This window comes from Citrus sinensis, chromosome 3 (assembly GCF_022201045.2).
Source record: "Citrus sinensis cultivar Valencia sweet orange chromosome 3, DVS_A1.0, whole genome shotgun sequence".
Taxonomy (NCBI): Eukaryota; Viridiplantae; Streptophyta; class Magnoliopsida; order Sapindales; family Rutaceae; genus Citrus; species Citrus sinensis.
Window position 1 is genome coordinate 11,546,741 of NC_068558.1, and position 20,321 is coordinate 11,567,061.

General features: G+C 32.2%; 2 protein-coding genes across 2 annotated transcripts in view; both read left to right on the forward strand.

The window, feature by feature from the left end:
• LOC102631405 (epidermis-specific secreted glycoprotein EP1-like) overlaps positions 1–13,926 on the forward strand; it is a 42,243-nt gene extending 28,317 nt beyond the window's left edge. The window contains exon 2 of the mRNA XM_052436364.1: positions 13,165–13,926. Coding sequence (XP_052292324.1) covers positions 13,165–13,638 — 474 coding nt within the window. The 3' untranslated portion in view covers positions 13,639–13,926. The remainder of the gene's footprint in view (positions 1–13,164) is intronic.
• A 3,643-nt stretch (positions 13,927–17,569) lies between these two features.
• On the forward strand, positions 17,570–19,080 carry LOC102631092 (epidermis-specific secreted glycoprotein EP1-like). The gene has a single exon (XM_006487457.3). The coding sequence runs from the start codon at positions 17,578–17,580 to the stop codon at positions 18,916–18,918; it is 1,341 nt and encodes a 446-aa protein (XP_006487520.2). The 5' UTR covers positions 17,570–17,577; the 3' UTR covers positions 18,919–19,080.
• Positions 19,081–20,321: the final 1,241 nt, after the last annotated feature.

Below are 20,321 nucleotides of genomic sequence, written 5' to 3' on the forward strand. Positions count from 1 at the left end.
GACAATAGACTTGCAGCATTAAATCAATCACGCTTTAATGCATCCTCTGTCTATGAGTGGAACATTGATGGTATGTCTGAATACAACATCTTAGGATTGTTGAAACAGATGACCATGGCAGCCAATGCTTATAAAACCCAGTCGGGAACGTCTGACAAAGCCATTGCAGAAATTCTTATAGCTGGTTTTACGGGTCAAGTTAGAGGCTGGTGGGATCATCTTCTCACCAAACAACAACAATTAGATATCCTTGATTCTATTCAAACAAATGAAAATAGATCCCCGATCCTCGATGAGTTCAATAGTCCAATTCAGGATGCTGTTGCTACCCTGATCCTAACTATATCCCTTGATTTCATAGGTGATCCTTCACACCTAAGAGATAAAAATGCTGAGTTACTACATAATCTGAGATGTAGGAAACTTAGTGAATTCCAAAGTTACAAAACCACATTCTTTACCAGACTCTTCCTTAGGGATGATGCAAATCATATAACTTGGAAAGAAAAATTCCTTGCAGGTTTACCTACCCTATTAGGAGAAAAGGTTAGGAATTCCATAAAAGCCCTCTATGACAACCGTATTCCTTATGACGAACTCACCTACGGTGAATTAGTCAGTTTTGTTAATAAGGAAGGTTTAAAGATTTGCGAAGACTTGAAACTTCAGAAACGTCTAAAATGGGAGCTTAGAAAATCTAAGCAAGAATTAGGCAGTTTTTGTAAGCAATTCAATTATGATCCCTTTAAAGCATCCACTTCTAAAGATTGTAATGGTAAGTGTTATTCAAAACCTTACAAGAGACATTACAAATCAAAAAGCCACAGGAAACCTTTTCAAGATTCTAGGGAACTTTCTTATAAGAAACCCTCAAGGTCTTATAAGAAGCCCAGCTTCTCTAAAAAGAAGGACTTTAGACCCAAACAAAAAACTTCTTTCAACTACAAAGAAGCCACGTGTTTTAAATGTGATAAGAAAGGCCACACTGTAAAATTTTACAAAGTTAATAGAAAGCTCCACGAGCTTGGCCTTGATGAAGAAACACTTTCTAAAGTAGCCCCTCTACTTGTAGAGTCTTCCATGACGGGAGATAATGAACCTCTACAGGTTGATGAGTTAATTGACTCAGATATATCTGTATCCAGTGATAGTGATTCTGATACAGAATCTTATCTAAAGAAGATTAATGTCTTGACTAAAGGACAAGAAACTTTTCTTGAATTGGTTAAACATATTTCTGATCCAAATCTCCAAAAAGAATACCTTGATAAACTTTTAAAAACCCTAGAACTCAATAAAACAGAAACTTCCAAAGCCCAATAATTAAAAAGAATACTTATGATCGTACTGAGATTTTGGATAAAAAGAAAACAAAGAAAACTATAACTCCTAGTATTCAAGACCTTCAAAAAGAGATAAAAGAAATCAAACTTGAGATAAAATAATTAAAAGAAAAACAAAAGAATGATTCTGAAACCATTCAACTCCTCCTACAAAAATAATTAGAAGATAATTTTGATAAAGATGTTGAATCTGAAAATGAACAAAACGTGGAAAACATTGAATCCATACCCAATGATTTCCTGTTTGTTTTAAAACAAATCACCACGAGAAAATACCTAATAAAAATTGCATTAATTCTTTCTAAAGACTTTGTGATTGACACCATTGCTCTTTTTGATACTGGTGCCGATTTAAATTGCATTAAAGAAAATATTGTCCCTAAAAGATTTCATGAAAAAACAAATGAAAGACTCTCTGCCGCCAATAATTCAAAATTAAAAGTAAAATCTAAAGTTGATGCCTCAGTATACAATAATGGTTTTGAATTTAGGACTTCCTTTCTTTTAACAAATGATATCCATCATACTGTTATTTTAGGAACTCCTTTCATTAACCTTATAACCCCTTATACTGTTAACCATGACAGTATATCTTTTAAAGCAAAAACAAAAAACCTTGTTTTCCCTTTCATTGAGAAACCTAAAACAAGAAATTTGAATATTGTTAAAGGCTGTTCTGTTTATCAGAACCAAATCAATGTACTCCTCAAGTCAAAACAAAATGACCTGATTTGTTTAAAAAAGGATTTGAGTTTACAAAGAATCGAAAACCAATTACAAAATGAATTTGTAAAAAGAAAAATCTCTAATTTTAAAGATCTCATTGAAAAAGAGATATGTGCGGATCTACCCTCTGCTTTTTGGAACATAAAGCAACATTTAGTAGATTTGCCTTATGAAAATTCTTTTGATGAAAAACAAATACCTACCAAAGCCCGTCCAATCCAAATGAATATGGAATTGGAACAACATTGTAAAGAAGAAATAAAAGACTTAGAATCAAAAGGACTCATTGTAAAATCTAGGTCTCCATGGTCTTGTGCCGCTTTCTATGTAAATAAAAACTCTGAAATAGAAAGAGGAACACCTAGACTTATTATAAATTATAAACCTCTGAATAAAGTATTAAAATGGATTAGGTATCTCATACCTAATAAAAAAGATTTGCTTCAAAAACTACATTCTGCATTTATTTTTTCCAAATTTGATATGAAGTCAGGATTTTGGCAAATTCAAATTCATCCAAAAGACCGCTATAAAACTGCATTCACTGTTCCGTTTGGACAATATGAATGGACTGTTATGCCATTCGGCTTGAAAAATGCACCCTCAGAATTCCAAAGAATTATGAATAATATTTATAATCATTTCTCTGATTTATGTAGATGATGTGTTGATCTTCTCCCAAACAATTGATCAACATTTCAAACATTTAAAGACTTTCTACATTGCCACTAGAAAGGCGGGTCTGGCAATTTCTAGTTTTAAAGTTTCTTTGTTTCAAACAAAGATCAGGTTCCTAGGTCATTACATTTCTAAGGGAACCATTACGCCTATTGAAAGATCTCTTATATTTGCTGATAAATTTCCTGATAAAATCCTTGACAAAACCCAATTGCAGAGATTCTTAGGTAGCTTAAATTATTAACAAAATGTCAAAACCTTTGCATAATAGATTAAAAAAGAACCCCGTTGCATGGACTGATGAGCAAACTAAAGCTGTTAAGCTAATAAAGAATTCTGTTAAAAATATTCCATGTTTATTCCTTGCAAATCCTGCACTACCTAAAATGGTTGAAACAGATGCATCAGATTTAGGATATGGAGGGATATTACAGCTAAAAGAGAATAATAAAGAACAAATAGTACAATATGTTTCTGCTCATTGGAACGAATATCAAAGAAATTACTCTACTATTAAAAAAGAATTTTTTTCTATTGTTTTATGTATATCTAAATTTCAAAGTGATTTATTAAATCAAAAATTTTTACTCAGAATTGATTGCAAAGCTGCAAAACATGTTTTGGAAAAAGATGTTCAAAATATTGCTTCAAAACAGATTTTTGCAAGATGGCAAGCTATTTTGAGTGTTTTTTATTTTGATATTGAGTTTATTAAAGGTGATACAAATTCTATCCCTGATTTTATAACCAGGAAATTTCTCCAAAACAGATAATGCCGCCCAAAAGACAAGATAAAGGGAAGGAGATTCTTAAAGACCCTGAACCTAAAACCACCTCAAAGACCTCACCTGCAACCCCTCCTAAAGAAAAATTGCTTTCATCAGTCATGCCAATCAAATCTTGGATTAACATAGTTGAAGAACAAGAGTATCAGGAAGCTCAGTTTAAAGCTATTACCTATCAAGAACAGGTAAATGAATGGATGAAATCAATTTCTAAATCTCCTGAGCTTATGCTCGCCTTACAAAGTTTTTCCCAAAATAAAGATCTTTCTAAAGCTCCTAAAAAGGAGAAGTTTGTTTCTAAAGAAATTTCAAAATCTTCTTCTTCTAAAGTTATTTCTGGAGAAACCTCATCTTCTCAAATAGTTGTTTCTCAATCAAAGCTTTCTCAAAGATCTTCGGATTGGATTAATAAAACCCATTTTCAAAATGTTTTAACTATGGAAGATAGTTTTTATCATTCCGATCCATTTCAAGCAATTTCAAAGATTTTCCCGAAAGGCTGGTTTTTCAAACCATGGGATTTGTCCAAACCCCAGTCTTTCTGTCAAAGCATTCTTGAATTTACTGAGTCTATTAAATTTAAACATTTCTTCCTCAGTGAATCTCATTCTGAGCCTGCCTATTCCACAGCAACTATTCTTAAAGTTCTAAGCCCAAAGCAGTGGAATGACCAACTCCACAAGCTCCAAACCTTTCCCGCCAGTTTTCAAAGAACCTTAAACCATTGCTTATTCTTTTCCTACTGGGATTATCAACAAGCTTGGTTTAATACATTTTTTATACAAAACCCAAAAAAGACCCGTTTTTGGTTATTTTTCTTCAATTAAAAAATAACTGTCCAAAGCCTCCCAAACTGATTTCAACAATGGTGGAACTTTTTTAGGCCAAGCCCAGATATTCTTACCCCTAACGCCATCCGCTGTCTAAATCTTTTCAAAGCCCGCTATGTCCCTTCAGAGTCTGAGAAAAAATTCCCTCATTTTCTCTGTTTCTGTACAAACTTTTTCCTTCCTTGGGTTTGGATGTGGAACTTCAACTACCACACCCAAGACGCCCAACTCATTTTACAAAGAACATTTAAAGTTAAACAGTGGTCTAAATTTGATGAGCAGTCCAAATTATCAGAAGCCACAGTTCAAGCTTGGCTTTCTTCAAGATGACTCCTTACTCCAAGCATCCATGATGTCAAAGCCCAAAGCACATTTTTAGCTCAAAGAACTAAGGCCCAGTCTCTCTTGGCCAGTGCAAAGACCGAAGAAGAATATTTCAAAGTCATGCAGCAGCTTCTTGCTTCGAGATCAGAACCTTCTATTGCCAGTTCTGGTTCAAGCTCTTCCGGAGAAGCTGAGCCGTTCATCTCCCTTGGAGATGAAAACGAAGATGACTGCTTCATAATATTCTCTCTAATAAAGCATTCTTAAAGCTATTTGTATTAAAAAAAAAGTAATTTTCTTATTCTGCAATAAGTAATTTTACAATTTTATTGTAATTATTTTCAGTTGTATTTATTTTCCTTTGTAAATATCTTTTCTGTATTTACATTATTGGGTGGACCCCTGGACACAAGTGAGAGCGCACATGTCTCTTCACCCAACTTTTGCTTTTTCCCTTAAAATCAAAAGCATCGTGAAGACATTTTACCAAGGCTAAAGGTCCCAACCACGTGAAGTTTCTTAAAAGTCTCCAAAGTAGTTGATACATTTCATGATGTTGTCCTCCAGCTGCACATGACGTTAAAAATCATAAAGAAAATATTGTCCCTTACAGGAGAAAAAGGACCCGCTCCACCAACCGCACATGTGAATCAACAGTATCATTTCTCTTTTGTAAAAACATTTGTTATATAAAGAAGGGGATGAAGACTAAGACTCATCACTTCTTCTTGAGCCAAAATTTTGTAAAATCACTCACTCTCTCTCTCGGGAAATCTGGAACAAGATATCAAGGAAACATTTCTTATCTTGTAATTTTCCCTTTCTTCAAAAGCTGTAACTCATTTCTGGATTCAAGCAATTTAACCTGTAAGTTTTAAATTCAATTTGTAATTCCAATTTAAAGTTCAGATGCATGTTTAAATTTCTGAAATTAATTTAAAATTTTTAATCTTCATAAAAGCTGCTACGTTCCTCTAAGGCAAAGAGACCGGATCTCTGCCCTTAGTTGTATCTTCTCTTCTCCCTCCATCCAATCAGAATACTATTTCTGGGATCCAGATCTAGTATTATCTTTGAGCCTTTAGATTTTGTTGCCAGGCTTGATTAAAGAACATTAAAATTATTTTTAGTATATCGGCTGGAAAACAGAACGTGCGTGATATTGATCTGTTCTAAGTCAGATATAGTCACAAAGGCATATTAAGTTCTGCATCGATCTGGAAGCAACGCCACGTACTAAATAAATTCTTATTTATTTAGCTTAATCACATCCACACTTCGATCCTATTTCTTACTGGTATCAGAGCCTTTCAATGCAAAGGCTTTAATGTTAAACTCTGTTTGTTAAACTACCACACCCAAGACGCCCAACTCATTTTACAAAGAACATTTAAAGTTAAATGGTGATCTAAATTTGATGAGCAGTCCAAATTATCAGAAGCCACAGTTCAAGCTTGGCTTTCTTCAAAAGGACTCCTTACTCCAAGCATCCATGATGTCAAAGCCCAAAGCACATTTTTAGCTCAAAGAACTAAGACCCGGTCTCTCTTGGATAGTACAAAGACCGAAGAAGAATATTTCAAAGTCATGCAACAGCTTCTTGCTTCGAGATCAGAACCTTTTATTGCCTGTTTTGGTTCAAGCTCTTCGGGAGAAGCTTAGCCGTTCATCTCCCTTGGAGATGAAAACAAAGATGACTGCTTCGGAATATTCTCTCCAATAAAGTATTATTAAAGCCATTTGTATTAAAAAAAAAAGAATTTATTTAATACGTGGCGTTGCTTCCAGATGTACGTGGCATTGCTTCCAGATCGATGCAGAACTTAATCTGCCTTTGTGACCAGATCTGACTTAGAACAGATCAATATCACGCACGTTCTGTTTTCCAGCCGATATACTAAAAATAATTTAATGTTCTTTAATCAAGCCTAGCAACAAAATCTAAAGGCTCAAAGATAATACTAGATCTGGATCCCAGAAATAGTATTCTGATTGGATGGAGGGAGAAGAGAAGATACAACTAAGGGCAGAGATCCGGTCTCTTTGCCTTAGAGGAACGTAGCAGCTTTTATGAAGATTAAAAACTTTAAATTAATTTCAGAAATTTAAACATGCATATGAACTTTAAATTGGAATTACAAATTGAATTTAAAACTTACAGGTTAAATTGCTTGAATCCAGAAATGAGTTACAGCTTTTGAAGAAAGGGAAAATTACAAGATAGGAAATGTTTCCTTGATATCTTGTTCCAGATTTCCCGAGAGAGAGAGAGAGAGAGAGAGATTTTACAAAATTTTGGCTCAAGAAGAAGTGATGAGGAACACTAGTTGTATAGTCGACATAATATATGGAAGAACTAGGTATATCCGAGGTGGAAAACCTAGGTTGACTTTGTACTTGTTGAAAAGGGAGATTTATGACAGAAGGAATTTTTGAAAATCTCCTTTATAAACTAGGAATACTCGTACTTGAGTTTTTGTCGGAGAATCTGAATGATGTAGATCTTCTAAAGGATAATTTAACTTTACCATCAGAATACTGAGTTACATTTTATAACTCTGTATTAGGCTATAACTCTGTATTAGGCTCAAGTTGTTTTGGAATTACTGGAGCAGTGGCTCCTTCAAGAATCCATTTGTCTGGAATATTGACATCTTTCCATTGGATTGGTTTTGGAATAACGGTGTTGGCTTTAGACAGATCAGTCTGCAAGAGAAGAGTCTCATCTCTTTTTGACTGAAATTTATGTTGCGTGTTAAACGCAGAAATCATGGGTTTGTAAGAAATTTTATAGATCAATGCAACTGGAACAGATCCTTCAATCATGTGATAATTATGGGTCTTGATTTGTAAAATCATGCTTTTTAGAATGTCTTGTCTTTTAGAGAAATTGTTATGTTCGGGTAACAATTGAATGAAATGAGACATTTACAAAGACTTGATTCTATACTACTTAGTAAAGAATCATCAAAAGAGATGAATCGCCCATCTCTTAGGACAGCCAGTATGAAGGTATTAAGACCTTCTTTTGTTAAGGGTTTTATACCAACTTGTATTAAGCCAATATGAACGTAATTAAAGTTCTTATCTTTTAATTTCTTTAAAGAGTGTTCTGAAAATAGATGAATAGTTTCAAAAGGCTTTGAAAGGGTTATGTCTATTTCTTCAGTTTTTATAACATAATCATTCTTTAAAAAATCAAGTTTTTTTGTTTTATAAATCATTTCTTTATTAACCTTTGGTAATTCTCAATTCTCAATTGCTTTATTAAAGTTTTCAATCACAAATTCTTCCGAATTCACAACATTCTTTGAATCACTAGTTCTTCCAGAAGAAGAGCTAGAAAAGGACGATGCTCTACAGAGCAGAGAATCCATGGGTCAAGACCTATATTCTAGTATCAGTCTTGTTGGTATGGCTACAATCCAAGGCTAAGAATTGATTTTACTGCCCTTCAACCTGGATGCTGTTGCTACCCTGATCCTGACTATATCCCTTCATTTCATATGTGATCCTTCACACCTAAGAGATAAAGGGATATAGTCAGGATCAAGGTAGCAACAACATCCTGAATTGGACTATTGAACTCATCGAGGATGGGGGCTCCATTTTCATCTGTTTGAATAGAATCAAGGATATCTTTTTTTTTTTTTTTGAGATTTTGGATAAAAAGAAAACAAAGAAAACTATAACTCCTAGTATTTAAGACCTTCAAAAAGAGATAAAAGAAATCAAACTTGAGATAAAAGAATTAAAAGAAAAACAAAAGAATGATTCTGAGATTTTGGATAAAAAGAAAACAAAGAAAACTATAACTCCTAGTATTCAAGACCTTCAAAAAGAGATAAAAGAAATCAAACTTGAGATAAAAGAATTAAAAGAAAAACAAAAGAATGATTCTGAGATTTTGGATAAAAAGAAAACAAAGAAAACTATAACTCCTAGTATTCAAGACCTTCAAAAAGAGATAAAAGAAATCAAACTTGAGATAAAAGAATTAAAAGAAAAACAAAAGAATGATTCTGAGATTTTGGATAAAAAGAAAACAAAGAAAACTATAACTCCTAGTATTCAAGACCTTCAAAAAGAGATAAAAGAAATCAAACTTGAGATAAAAGAATTAAAAGAAAAACAAAAACAAAGAAAACTATATATATATATATATATATATTGAGAGTTGATTTTTCATCTATCCCACCACAGAAAGCATTATTTTGAGCGACGTAGATGTCATGGACGCCTACTGAAATTGGACGGGTAATTACATTTTTGAGAGAGAATAGGTGTTCAAAATAGTTTTAAATGGTACAAATGTCCCCACCAAAAGTGAATAATCAATCATCATAAATCATGATTGATTTTTTGAATATGTAACCTATAGAGGTTACGACTGTTATGTGTTTGGAATATAGTATTACATAGTATTATAATATTATTTATATTAATTTATTATTTACATATGTTTAAAAATTTTGGAAGCTGCATTATGGTACATTTTAATACACTGCAATGTACCAACATTTTCCTTAATTAAGGCATTAAATATATTTTAATTTTTTATTGTAAAAAATAAAAAACAAAATTATTATATTATAATATAATTAGTAATACAAAAATAATAAATTTTAATAATATTAATATATAATTAGTACAATATAATATAACACAAACCAATGTACAATATTATTATAATACAATACTAATGTCATACAATATAATACAATATACTTACATTAAATATTATAATATAGTGTAATACAATACAATATGTTAAACCCTCCCTATATGCATATCATAACGCGATGATTTTTGCATATATACATGTCATAATGTTATTGATTTTAGTCGTATGTATCTTTGATAAGAAATTGTAAAATTGTACAATGCTTAATGGTATAGTAAGTGTTCCAAACTTCCACAATTTAACCCCTTAAGTTGGTTTTTTTTTTTCCCTTTAATTACCTATTATATCTCCCACATTATGATTTTTGTGTTTAAACTTTATGTTAAAGGACAAACGTGACTTTTTAAGATACAAAATACTCATATCTTTTGATAAATGCATCACATTAGACTGACAATAATAGTATAGTAGTAACCATTTCACATCAGTGATCTATTTAGGTAGTTTAAAAATTAGGGTCCTAATTGATGAAAAATAAAAGGAACTTTCATAGATAATTCCTAGGTACCAATTAATGAATGAATATGAAACAACAGCATTCGGAAAAAGCCTACGATTAAAAAAATACTCCCCCGCACACGTTCACCGAGTAAATGCGATATAATACGCTACCACCCAAAATATGTATTATATAGATAATAAATGTCACGAGGAGCATAATGTTTATAATGTGAAAGAGTGCTAAAGACGGAGAAGTGCAGTAAACTCCCTATAAATTAATAATATCATATCAGGATCGTATTAATTTAAAAAGACATTTAATTATTTGATAAATTTTTGATAATTTAGAAATTTATAAAGTGTTTGTACAATTGAAAGAACTTATATTTTAATCAACTATAAATTTTGTTGTAGTTTACCAATTTAATCAATTAAAAATAAATAAATCTATTAAAAATAAATTAAATTAACGAAAGAAATTTAAAATTCTTATAATTTCAGAATTTAACCATGAAACTTCTAGAAGTAATAAGTAAAATTAGTGATGAGATATCCAACTATCATAAATTTCAATAGAAAACAAGTAACAATAGAGTAAAATTTTATTTAATAAAATATTACAATAATTATATTTATAATTTCAGTACATTATTAATTTATGATATGAATGAGACCATAAAGTCGTATAAGAGTTTTAAGAAAAAAAATTTATCTTATTAATTTAGCCCTTTGACCCAAATTGAGATCGCAAAAAATTATTATCTAATAGAAGTTATTAATTAATTGAGTATTAGATTATAAAGATTTTACGGTGTTTATTCTTATCATAGTCTTCATTATATTACTATAAATTGAATATAACTATGCCTGGGCAAAGATACGGATGGTATCATTTAAAAAATAAAAAAGAAAGATATGGTATCACTAAAATAAAACGCATTATCTTATTGAGGTATCGATCTAATTAAAGGTGCCGAAGTTTGACCTTGAATATTCATTTAATCCCATTAATTATTGCATTGCCTGTCTCCATCATTATTTGATAGATGAACAAATTTTAAACTAAGATACTTTACATTGTTTATTAAAAAATTCTCTCTCTCTTTCTTTTAATTGCTGATATATGTTGTTTAATCAGATATATGTGCTGAGACCAGTGCAGCCTAAATTTATGATGATATCTGCTCCATTTACAATTGGAGAGATGTATACCTATGTGGGCTTCATAAATATTTGAAAGGATATTTGCTTAGGAAAAATTCTAAAATACCTCAGATGTATTATAATCAATTGATGCATGCATGACATGCGTAATTGAATTTAATACAATCACCACTTGCATGATAGTGGTTCAAAATAAATGCATGCATGTCATGATATCATTACTTGTTGTATGGGTGACATGATATCTCAGATGTATTCTAGAATTTCTCTCTACTTAGCCCACAAATCGAACTTTTAATTGGGTGAGAATATGAGTCCTTGGACTCGAACGCATCTCTCCTAAATTGTAAGCCAGTTATGCAGTGATCAAGGTTTTGGTTTAACAAAGGATACAATTATTTACAGGTTTTGAACTTCACAATATTATTTCAAGTTAAAAACTATCATTAAACTCTCAAGTCAATGACAGCTATCATGAAGAGATCAATTTGGAAATTTTTTCATTATGTGAAGTCAATATGTTATGGATTTTGGAATTAGAATTTTAGGTAGTGTAGAGATGTTTTGTGTTATTTATTGTGATTGGTAATTATATAAAAATAATAATAATGATATACTGCTATAATGACAAAGGTCCCATAAAAAATTATAAAAAAATTCAGCACAATTGACTTGATCAACACTTAATCTAAATTCATGTTACTTATGATATATATGATTATTGGGTTAGCAACCATTAACGGAACTTTTAATCTTTTGTTCATCTCATGTAAGTTTTAACGATTGAACCAACAAACAGCTCCCACTAACGCGTTCCTCAATCCACTAAAATAAGCGATGGCTCCAACTGGCCACTGGACAACGTGGGGAAGTTTCATAGATTAATCCTCTTTAATTGACAGATGAGTCAGGAATTATATATTTCCCAACCTTTCTAGTTTAATTAAATATACTTTATGCATTCAAATGATGCTGCTCGAGTACGCATTCTGCATTTTAATATAGTATAAATATATTTGGAAACACTCTTTATATTTATATATTACTTTGCCAGCGATGTAAGGAAATTTTATGTATTCAAGAAAAAAATTGTGGGCTCTAGCTAAAACGTTTGATGAGTTAATTAAGGTTTGAATCCAGATTAAATCAACGTGTATAAAAGAGAAATTCTTAAAAACGATATAGTATAGTTTTGTAGGTCCATAACAAAGTAGTGTAATGTGAAAGGGGTGATTCATTAAGAAGTAACAATTATTTAACAAGCAACTTGTCTCTGTTTAGCTATTATTAACACTGGGCTGCCTCAGCGATCGATATTCATCTCCAATTAAACAAACAAAATGTCATCTTCCTCAGCATTAGTCTCCTTCTTCTTCCTCTTAACACTTATTTTCGCCGTAGCTAATGCTCAAGTTCCTGCCAATGAAACATTTAAGTTCGTGAATGAAGGAGGATTAGGGGAATACTTTAATGAATACAATGCAAATTACAGAATGTCAGGCATCTACAATGATCCATTCCAGCTTGGCTTTTACAACACAACACCAAATGCTTTCACCCTTGCTCTCCGTTTGGGTATCAAAAAGCAAGAACCGGTTTTCCGTTGGGTTTGGGAAGCCAACCGTGGCAAACCGGTTCGCGAAAACGCCGTGTTCTCTTTGGGAACCGACGGAAATCTTGTCCTGGCCGAAGCCGACGGCACTGTGGTTTGGCAAAGCAACACAGCCAACAAAGGTGTCCTGGGGTTCGGGTTGTTTCCAAATGGCAACATGGTGCTTCATGACTCAAAGGGTAACTTTATCTGGCAGATTTTTGACTATCCAACTGATACTCTCTTGGTGGGTCAATCTCTTCGAGTCGGTCGGGTCACAAAGCTCGTAAGCAGACTCTCCGTTAAGGAAAACGTCGACGGCCCTTACAGGTTCGTGATGGAGCCCAGAAGATTGGCGTTTTATTACAAAAGCAGCAATGTTCCCCGGCCGATTCTATACTACACTTTTCCATTTTCGTATGCAGGGTTAAAGAATTTAACGCTCAAATCTTCTCCAGAAACGAGGCATTATAAGCTGACGCTAGATTCTTCAGACGGTGACAGTTTCATTATGGATAGGCCAAAATACAACAGCACAATATCGTTTCTTCGGCTAGGCATAGATGGAAATCTGAGGGTCTTTACTTACTCCCAAGAGGTTGATTTTCTGCCCGAGGAAGAAAGATTTACTCTCTTCGGTAAAATCTCTAGAGGTAATGATGGAATAAATTGGGGAAATGAGTGCCAGATGCCAGACAGATGCGGGAAATTAGGGCTGTGTGAAGATGAGCAATGTGTTGCTTGCCCTACTGAAAATGGTTTGATTGGGTGGAGCAAGGAGAACTGTGTGCCTACGCAAGTGAATTTCTGTGGAACAAAAGATTTCCATTATTATAAGCTTGAAAGTGTTGTACATTATATGTGCACGTATAATTATTTTGATGGAATTGGAGCCAATATTTCTATTGAAGCTTGTGGTAAAAGATGTAGTTCGGATTGCAGATGTGTGGGCTATTTCTATGATACGAGTTTTCCGACATGTTGGATTGCTTTTGACTTGAAGACTCTCACCAAAGCACCCGACTCACCAATAGTTGGATTCATAAAAGTTTCCAACAAGGAAAAGTCTTGACTGTTCCTGAAACACCCCTCCTCTATTTATTGTTTGGTACGTGTATATTTCAACTAATTTTGATAATTTACATATATAACAAATGATGAATAGTTGAGGAACAATGTCCTACGAGCATCAATTAAAGACTTTCTCAGTGATCGAATATAAAATAATCATTGTAATAAGGGGAGAATCGGAAGTTCTGTATGAGAAGGTTATTTCATAATTGTCTTGTCCCACAAGGTTTATTATGGCTATAGCGGCTTGTTTCATTTCACCTTTTTCTATCTCTTATGACATAGAAGATAGAGATGCGCACCACAATAACAAGAGTTTGTTTGTTTTACTTTGTACAGTTTCTTTTAAATAATTGCCAAATCGAAGAAATTATGGTAAATATTTGTTTAATTTCTATATTTTGAGTTAAATATATATTAAATTGTTATATTTTAAAAAATACCTCAAGACACCTTACTATTAATTATACGACACTCTTACCCTTATTTTTCTTTGCTTTTTTAATAATATTCTTGTAACAATATTCTTGGTGGCATTAATAAAAAAAATTACTTTATCAAATTATCACTGAAATTAAAATAAATTAAAGTAATTTTTATTTTATTTAACACTAAAAGTAAAATAAAAATTAAAGTAAAGTTTTTGTTATTGTTTTACTTTTGGGGCTATTTGGTAACTTAATTTTTTTTAGATAATTAATAACAAGACAGTAAGGTATTAAACGTAGTTTTAAATTGGCTGGTATTAATCTATTTATAAATAATTACTAGAAAGATTATTGTAAGGATATGAAAAACACTAGTTCTTTTATATTGATGGTCAGTTTGATAATTAAATTTTAATGCATAAATTAATTAATGCTCTCAAGATTGTAGTAAGAGTATTATTATTGTAACAACAAATAAGAAAAATAAGGGTGAAAGTGTCATATAAAGACAAAGTAAGCACTTAACTCAGAATATAGGGATTAAACAAGTATTTACATAGAGAAATTAAAAGTGGTCCAGTTAAAGAAGTGTTTTGTTCAAAATACAAGTATTGAGAAAATTTTAAGACTAGTTTAATAAATATTTTGACTGATGCGCATTTTAAGCAAAATTGAAGTACTATTTTCCCAAATGCACACAATTAACATCAAAATTTAGAGTAAACACTATAAATATTCAAACTCAGAGATATTTTTGATATTTATCTATGGCAAGAATCATATGTAACCATTATGAAATAAAAATATGGCAATAATTTGTGACTATGCACTATGAAATGAAGATACTTTGGACCTTTGCAATTTAGGAAATTCTACGTTGAGTCCCTGCCTTTAATAAATGGATAGTTTTAACAGTTTGATGCTAGTAACATATCTAAGCCGATATGAGATTTTTTATTTTTATTTTTTTTTTTTTTGTCACTTACATGTGGACTGGTCTTTAGTATGGGCTCAGAACTGCATGAATTTAAACCTATAGTATCATATAAAAGTTTGTATATGCCTCAAACATAGCAAAAAATTAGCATATTAGTTGAAGCCTTTCTTAAGCCTTGTATAGATAGTCCAAGACTTGATCGATCCTTCTTCTTTTGAAAAAGGATCAGTGCATCGAATGGAGCCTTAGACAGGTGGATGTATCTGACGTTCAGTAAATCTATGAGCTATTTTCACAATTCTTCGAGTTTGGGTGATGTCATGCGGTGGTAGGACACTAAGGCAGGAGGTTTGACATCTTGTTTAAACTCGATTTGATGATCCACTTCTCGTCTAGATGGGAGTTTCTTCAGAAACTTGGGAGGCATCACATCCTTGAACTCATGGAGGACCACTTGCATCGATGGGAGAATTTGGCTTAATTTTAACTTTTAAACTTTAGTGTTGAGGGACAAACACAACTTTTTAGCATACAAAACCATGCATTACACCTTTTAACAAACCCAACACATTAGACTAACAACAACTGTATAATATAATAATTGTTTTTACATTAGTTATGTATTAGGTAATTAGCAAAATAACTGACCTAAGTGATAAAAGATAAAAACATAAAGTACCTAATAATTAAGTGTCATTATCACTTATGACTTATACCCTCTATTTATTTAAGGCATAGTTTAAACTTTAATCTGCCACTTTAATTATACAATTTCTAAGTAACAATTACGACCATTAATATGTACAATTAAGGAAAAAACCATATGATGATTAAAAAATACACCGCCTCGCCGCACATGTTCAATGACTAAGTGCAATAGGCGACAAGATATATAATTATATATAATAAATGTCACAAGGATTATAATGTTTGTAATGTATAAAGACCAAGAAGCATTAATTTATTATTATAATTGTCATTTTATTATTGTGATACTATAAATTGAATATAACTATGCCACGGGCAAAAGGTACCACGGTCTCAGCATTAAGATATCGATCTTTTTATTTTATTTTATTTTTTATCGATCTAATTAAAGGTGTCCAAGTTTGACCTTGAACATCCATTTAGTCCCATTAATTAATTATTGCACGCATGCCTTTATCAATATTAAGAGATTTTTAACAGCAACATCTAATAATATGCATATAAAAAGCAGAATAAAAAAAGCACATCATTGTTAAAAGATAAGAAAATTATTTTGGGATAAAAAAAAGTTCACTACAACATGAATTTTCTTTTTTGTTTTTGTAACTTTTATATAAATTTTGTCCTATTTTCAGTACATATATAATTATTCTTTTAACAGCTATAATGAAGAGATCAAGGTGGTAATTTTTTTAATAATGTGAAGTCAATATGCTATACATGATAAATCTTTATTTATTTTAGTGTTTAGCTTAACTTTGTGATGACAATATTGTGATGGTAGTAATAAAATAAAATAAGGATTATTAAATATTATTGTGCACTGCTACATAGTGATTTTAGAATAAGAGAAATAAAATCAAGTTAAAAATACAGAAAAATAACACTTTAATACATTGTATTTTATCTTAAAGTGTATTAAATTTATATGTTTTAATCTTTTATCTTATCTCTTACTTTATTAAAGTAAGAGATATCTTTATTGTAGAATTACTCCACTGCTATAAATGTACACTTTCGTAAAAAAATTATAAATATGCAATAAAACACGGTTAGCCTTATCCACACTTGATCCAAATTTTTTTGTTCATCTCAAATAAGTTTTAACAAATGAATAGCCAGTAAGCAGCTCTCACACACTAATGTGATCTCCCATCTAGTAGAATAAGCCATGGCTGGCTGGCTGCCACCGAACAAAGTGGGGAAGCTTCATGTATGGCTTAATTTTAATCCAATTTGAAAGATGAGTCAAGCACCATATATTTGGCAACTTTCTATTTTAAATAGACTTAATGCATTCAAATGATGCAGCTAGAGTTGGGATTCTGCATTTTAATATGCCCTTGATTTTGTATATATTTATTTTGCCGGCGATGTAGAGAACTTTACTTAAAATAATAATAATAATAGTAGTAACCCCATTTTAATACCTGGATGGAATAAATAATATTCCAGTTATAAAATGTGCAGGAAATAAACCATGGAAGATATCCAATTAATAAGATCTTACAAACTTAATTTAATCAAGATTAACTACCAAAACAAACAGACTTTTTTTTTTCAACAAAATAATTAAAATTATTATCTCACGTGCTTTAAGTATAAAATGCTGTGGGATCTAGAAACACTTAAAGTTTGAATCCAGATCATATCAATGTGCATGCGTAAAAGAGATATTCTTGAAAACGATATAAAATATAATTTTTTGTAGATCCACAATAACAAAGTAGTGTAATCTGAAAGAGGATGATGGTGATTCATAAAGAAGTAATTAACAATAATTTATCAAGCAACTTGTCTCGCTTTAGCCATTATAAATAATGACCTGCCTTAGCGGTCGATATTCATCACCGACTAAGCCAACAACATGCCATTTTCCTCAGCAATATTATTATTCTCCTTCTTATTGCTCACATCACTCATTCACTCCACAGCTAATGCTCAGGTTCCTGGCAATGAAACATTCAAGTTTGTTAATAAGGGAGAATTAGGTTCTTTTTATTATAATGAATACAATGCAGATCACAGAATGTCAGGCATTTACAATGATCTTTTCAACCTCGGCTTTTACAACACAACTCCAAATGCTTACACCCTTGCTCTCCTTTTTGGTAGCATGGACCGAAAAACGGTCTTCCGTTGGGTTTGGGAAGCCAACCGGGGAAAACCGGTTCGCGCAAACGCCGTCTTATCTTTCGGAACCGACGGGAATCTTGTCTTGGCCGAAGCTGACGGCACTGTCGTTTGGCAATCCAACACAGCCAACAAAGGAGTTGTGCGCTTCGAGTTGCTTTCTAGTGGCAACATGGTGCTTCGTGACTCAAAGGGTAAATTTATTTGGCAGAGCTTTGATTACCCAACTGATACTCTCTTGGTGGGACAGTCTCTTCGCGTCAGTAGGGTCACAAAGCTCATAAGCAGACTCTCCATTAAAGAAAACGTAGACGGCCCTCACAGCTTTGTAATGGAGCCCAAAAGATTGGCGTTGTATTACAAAAGCAGCAATGCTCCCCGGCCACTTGTGTACTACACTTTTCCTATTTCGTATAAAGGGTTAAAGAATTTGACGCTCAAATCTTCCCCAGAAACTATGTATAAGCTCACACTGGATTCTTCAGACGGTAACAGTCTCGTTTTGGACAGGCCAAAATACGACAGCACAATATCGTTTCTTCGGCTAAGTATGGATGGAAATCTGAGGGTCTTTACTTTCCCCAGAGAGGTTGATTGGCTTCCTGAGGAAGGAAGGTTTTGGCTTCCTGAGGAAGAAAGGTTCACTCTCTTCGGTAAAGACTCCAGAGGTAGCAATGCAATAAATTGGGAAAATGAGTGCCAGATGCCAGATAAATGCGGCGAATTGGGGCTATGTGAAGATAACCAATGTATAGCTTGCCCTACAGAAAAGGGTTTGATTGGTTGGAGTAAGGAATGTGAGCCTAAGCAAGTAAATTTTTGCGGGACAAAAGATTTCCATTATTATAAGCTTGAAAGTGTTGAGCATTATACGTGCAGATATAATGATGGAATTGAATCCATTACAATTGAAGATTGTGCCAGACAATGTAGTTCGAACTGCAGATGTGTGGCCTATTTCTATGATACGGATTTGTCGAGATGTTGGACTGCTTTCGACTTGAAGACTCTCTCTAAAGTACCCGACTCAAAAATTGTTGGATTTTTGAAGTTTCCCAACAATTATACTGTGTGAAGGTTATTAATTTCACATGAGTGCGATTTCGTATTTAAATGCCACCACAATAATAAGCAATAATAAGAGTTTGTTAATTGTTCCTAAAATTATTAAACAAAATGAATGGTTGAATTTTTTGTTTAGACACTTCTTTTTTATCGGTTTTGTATAAACGGTCGTTTGCGGAAGAAAAATAGTTTTGCTTAAAGTGTTAAAGATGTGTTTCTTCAATATGTTCAGTTTGCTTGATAATCCATAACAATAATAAGCAATGATGAATATGGTGAAAATTTGGGTGCTCTTGATGTATTGCTCTCTTTCTATTCACTCGTTGGCACGTATATACTTCAACAAATTGTAATAATATTCATATACACACCGCAACAAATAATGAATAGACAAAAAGTAATATTTCTGTAACTTTAAAAACTCGTGCATGAACATATATTAGGAAGGAATAAAAGAAAACTATATCTATGAGTTGTATAATACAAAAGCCCCACAAATATGTAATAGACAATAAAAGATACAATAAGAAATAATGATAATTCGGGAGGTCAATTTCAGCATTATAGGTTGACGACAAATCGATGAGATATTACTTTAAAGTGCCATATAAGGATGGCAAAATGTCCGATCTAACCCTTGGCCCAATTTACCCAGTCCCAAATTTGTTGGTTTTTGGCTCGAATTTAATGATTGAGAGCTAAGTTAAACTCAAGTTTTGGGCCCAATTGCATTAGGGTCAGGACGGTCCTATCCCTAGAATTGGCCTGGGGAGCAACTGCCCCAAACAGGTCCTAAATACATTTACTCAACCATTGACACTTAAATTAATTTTTTTTAAAGAATACTTAAAATACACACGTTAGATGCGGTTCACAACTTACAAACCCTGATAATCTAACATTAGCATGAAGATTAAAGCTCCGTTTGATACAACTTTTAAAATACAGCTTGTATAAGTAGAACTTTTATAAATATGGTTTTTACTAGAAAAATTTTAGTTGTTTAGTTGTCAATAAGAGTTTTTATTAAAAATTTATAAAATTACTTTAATAGGCAAGTTTTTTTAAAGTTATGTTATGAAAAGAATAAAATAAAATTATTAAATAAGTAGATGATATTTTAGATATTTTAACATTAAAAAAACTTTTCAATCTCTACTGCTAAAAACTTAAAATTTAAATTTTTGTTAATGGAGGCAAAATAATTTATTTAAACTTAAAAAACTCTATTAGAAAAACAACCAAACAATAACAAAAATTATAATAAGAGTTTATGAGGTTAAGTAAACACTTATACACATTAAATAAACTATACCAAACAGGCAATAAAAGGTAAAACAATAAAAAGAAGTGAAAAAAGCGAGAAGCAGCGCTTTGACTTTGGTGATTTACATCCAGCCACCCACCACCACA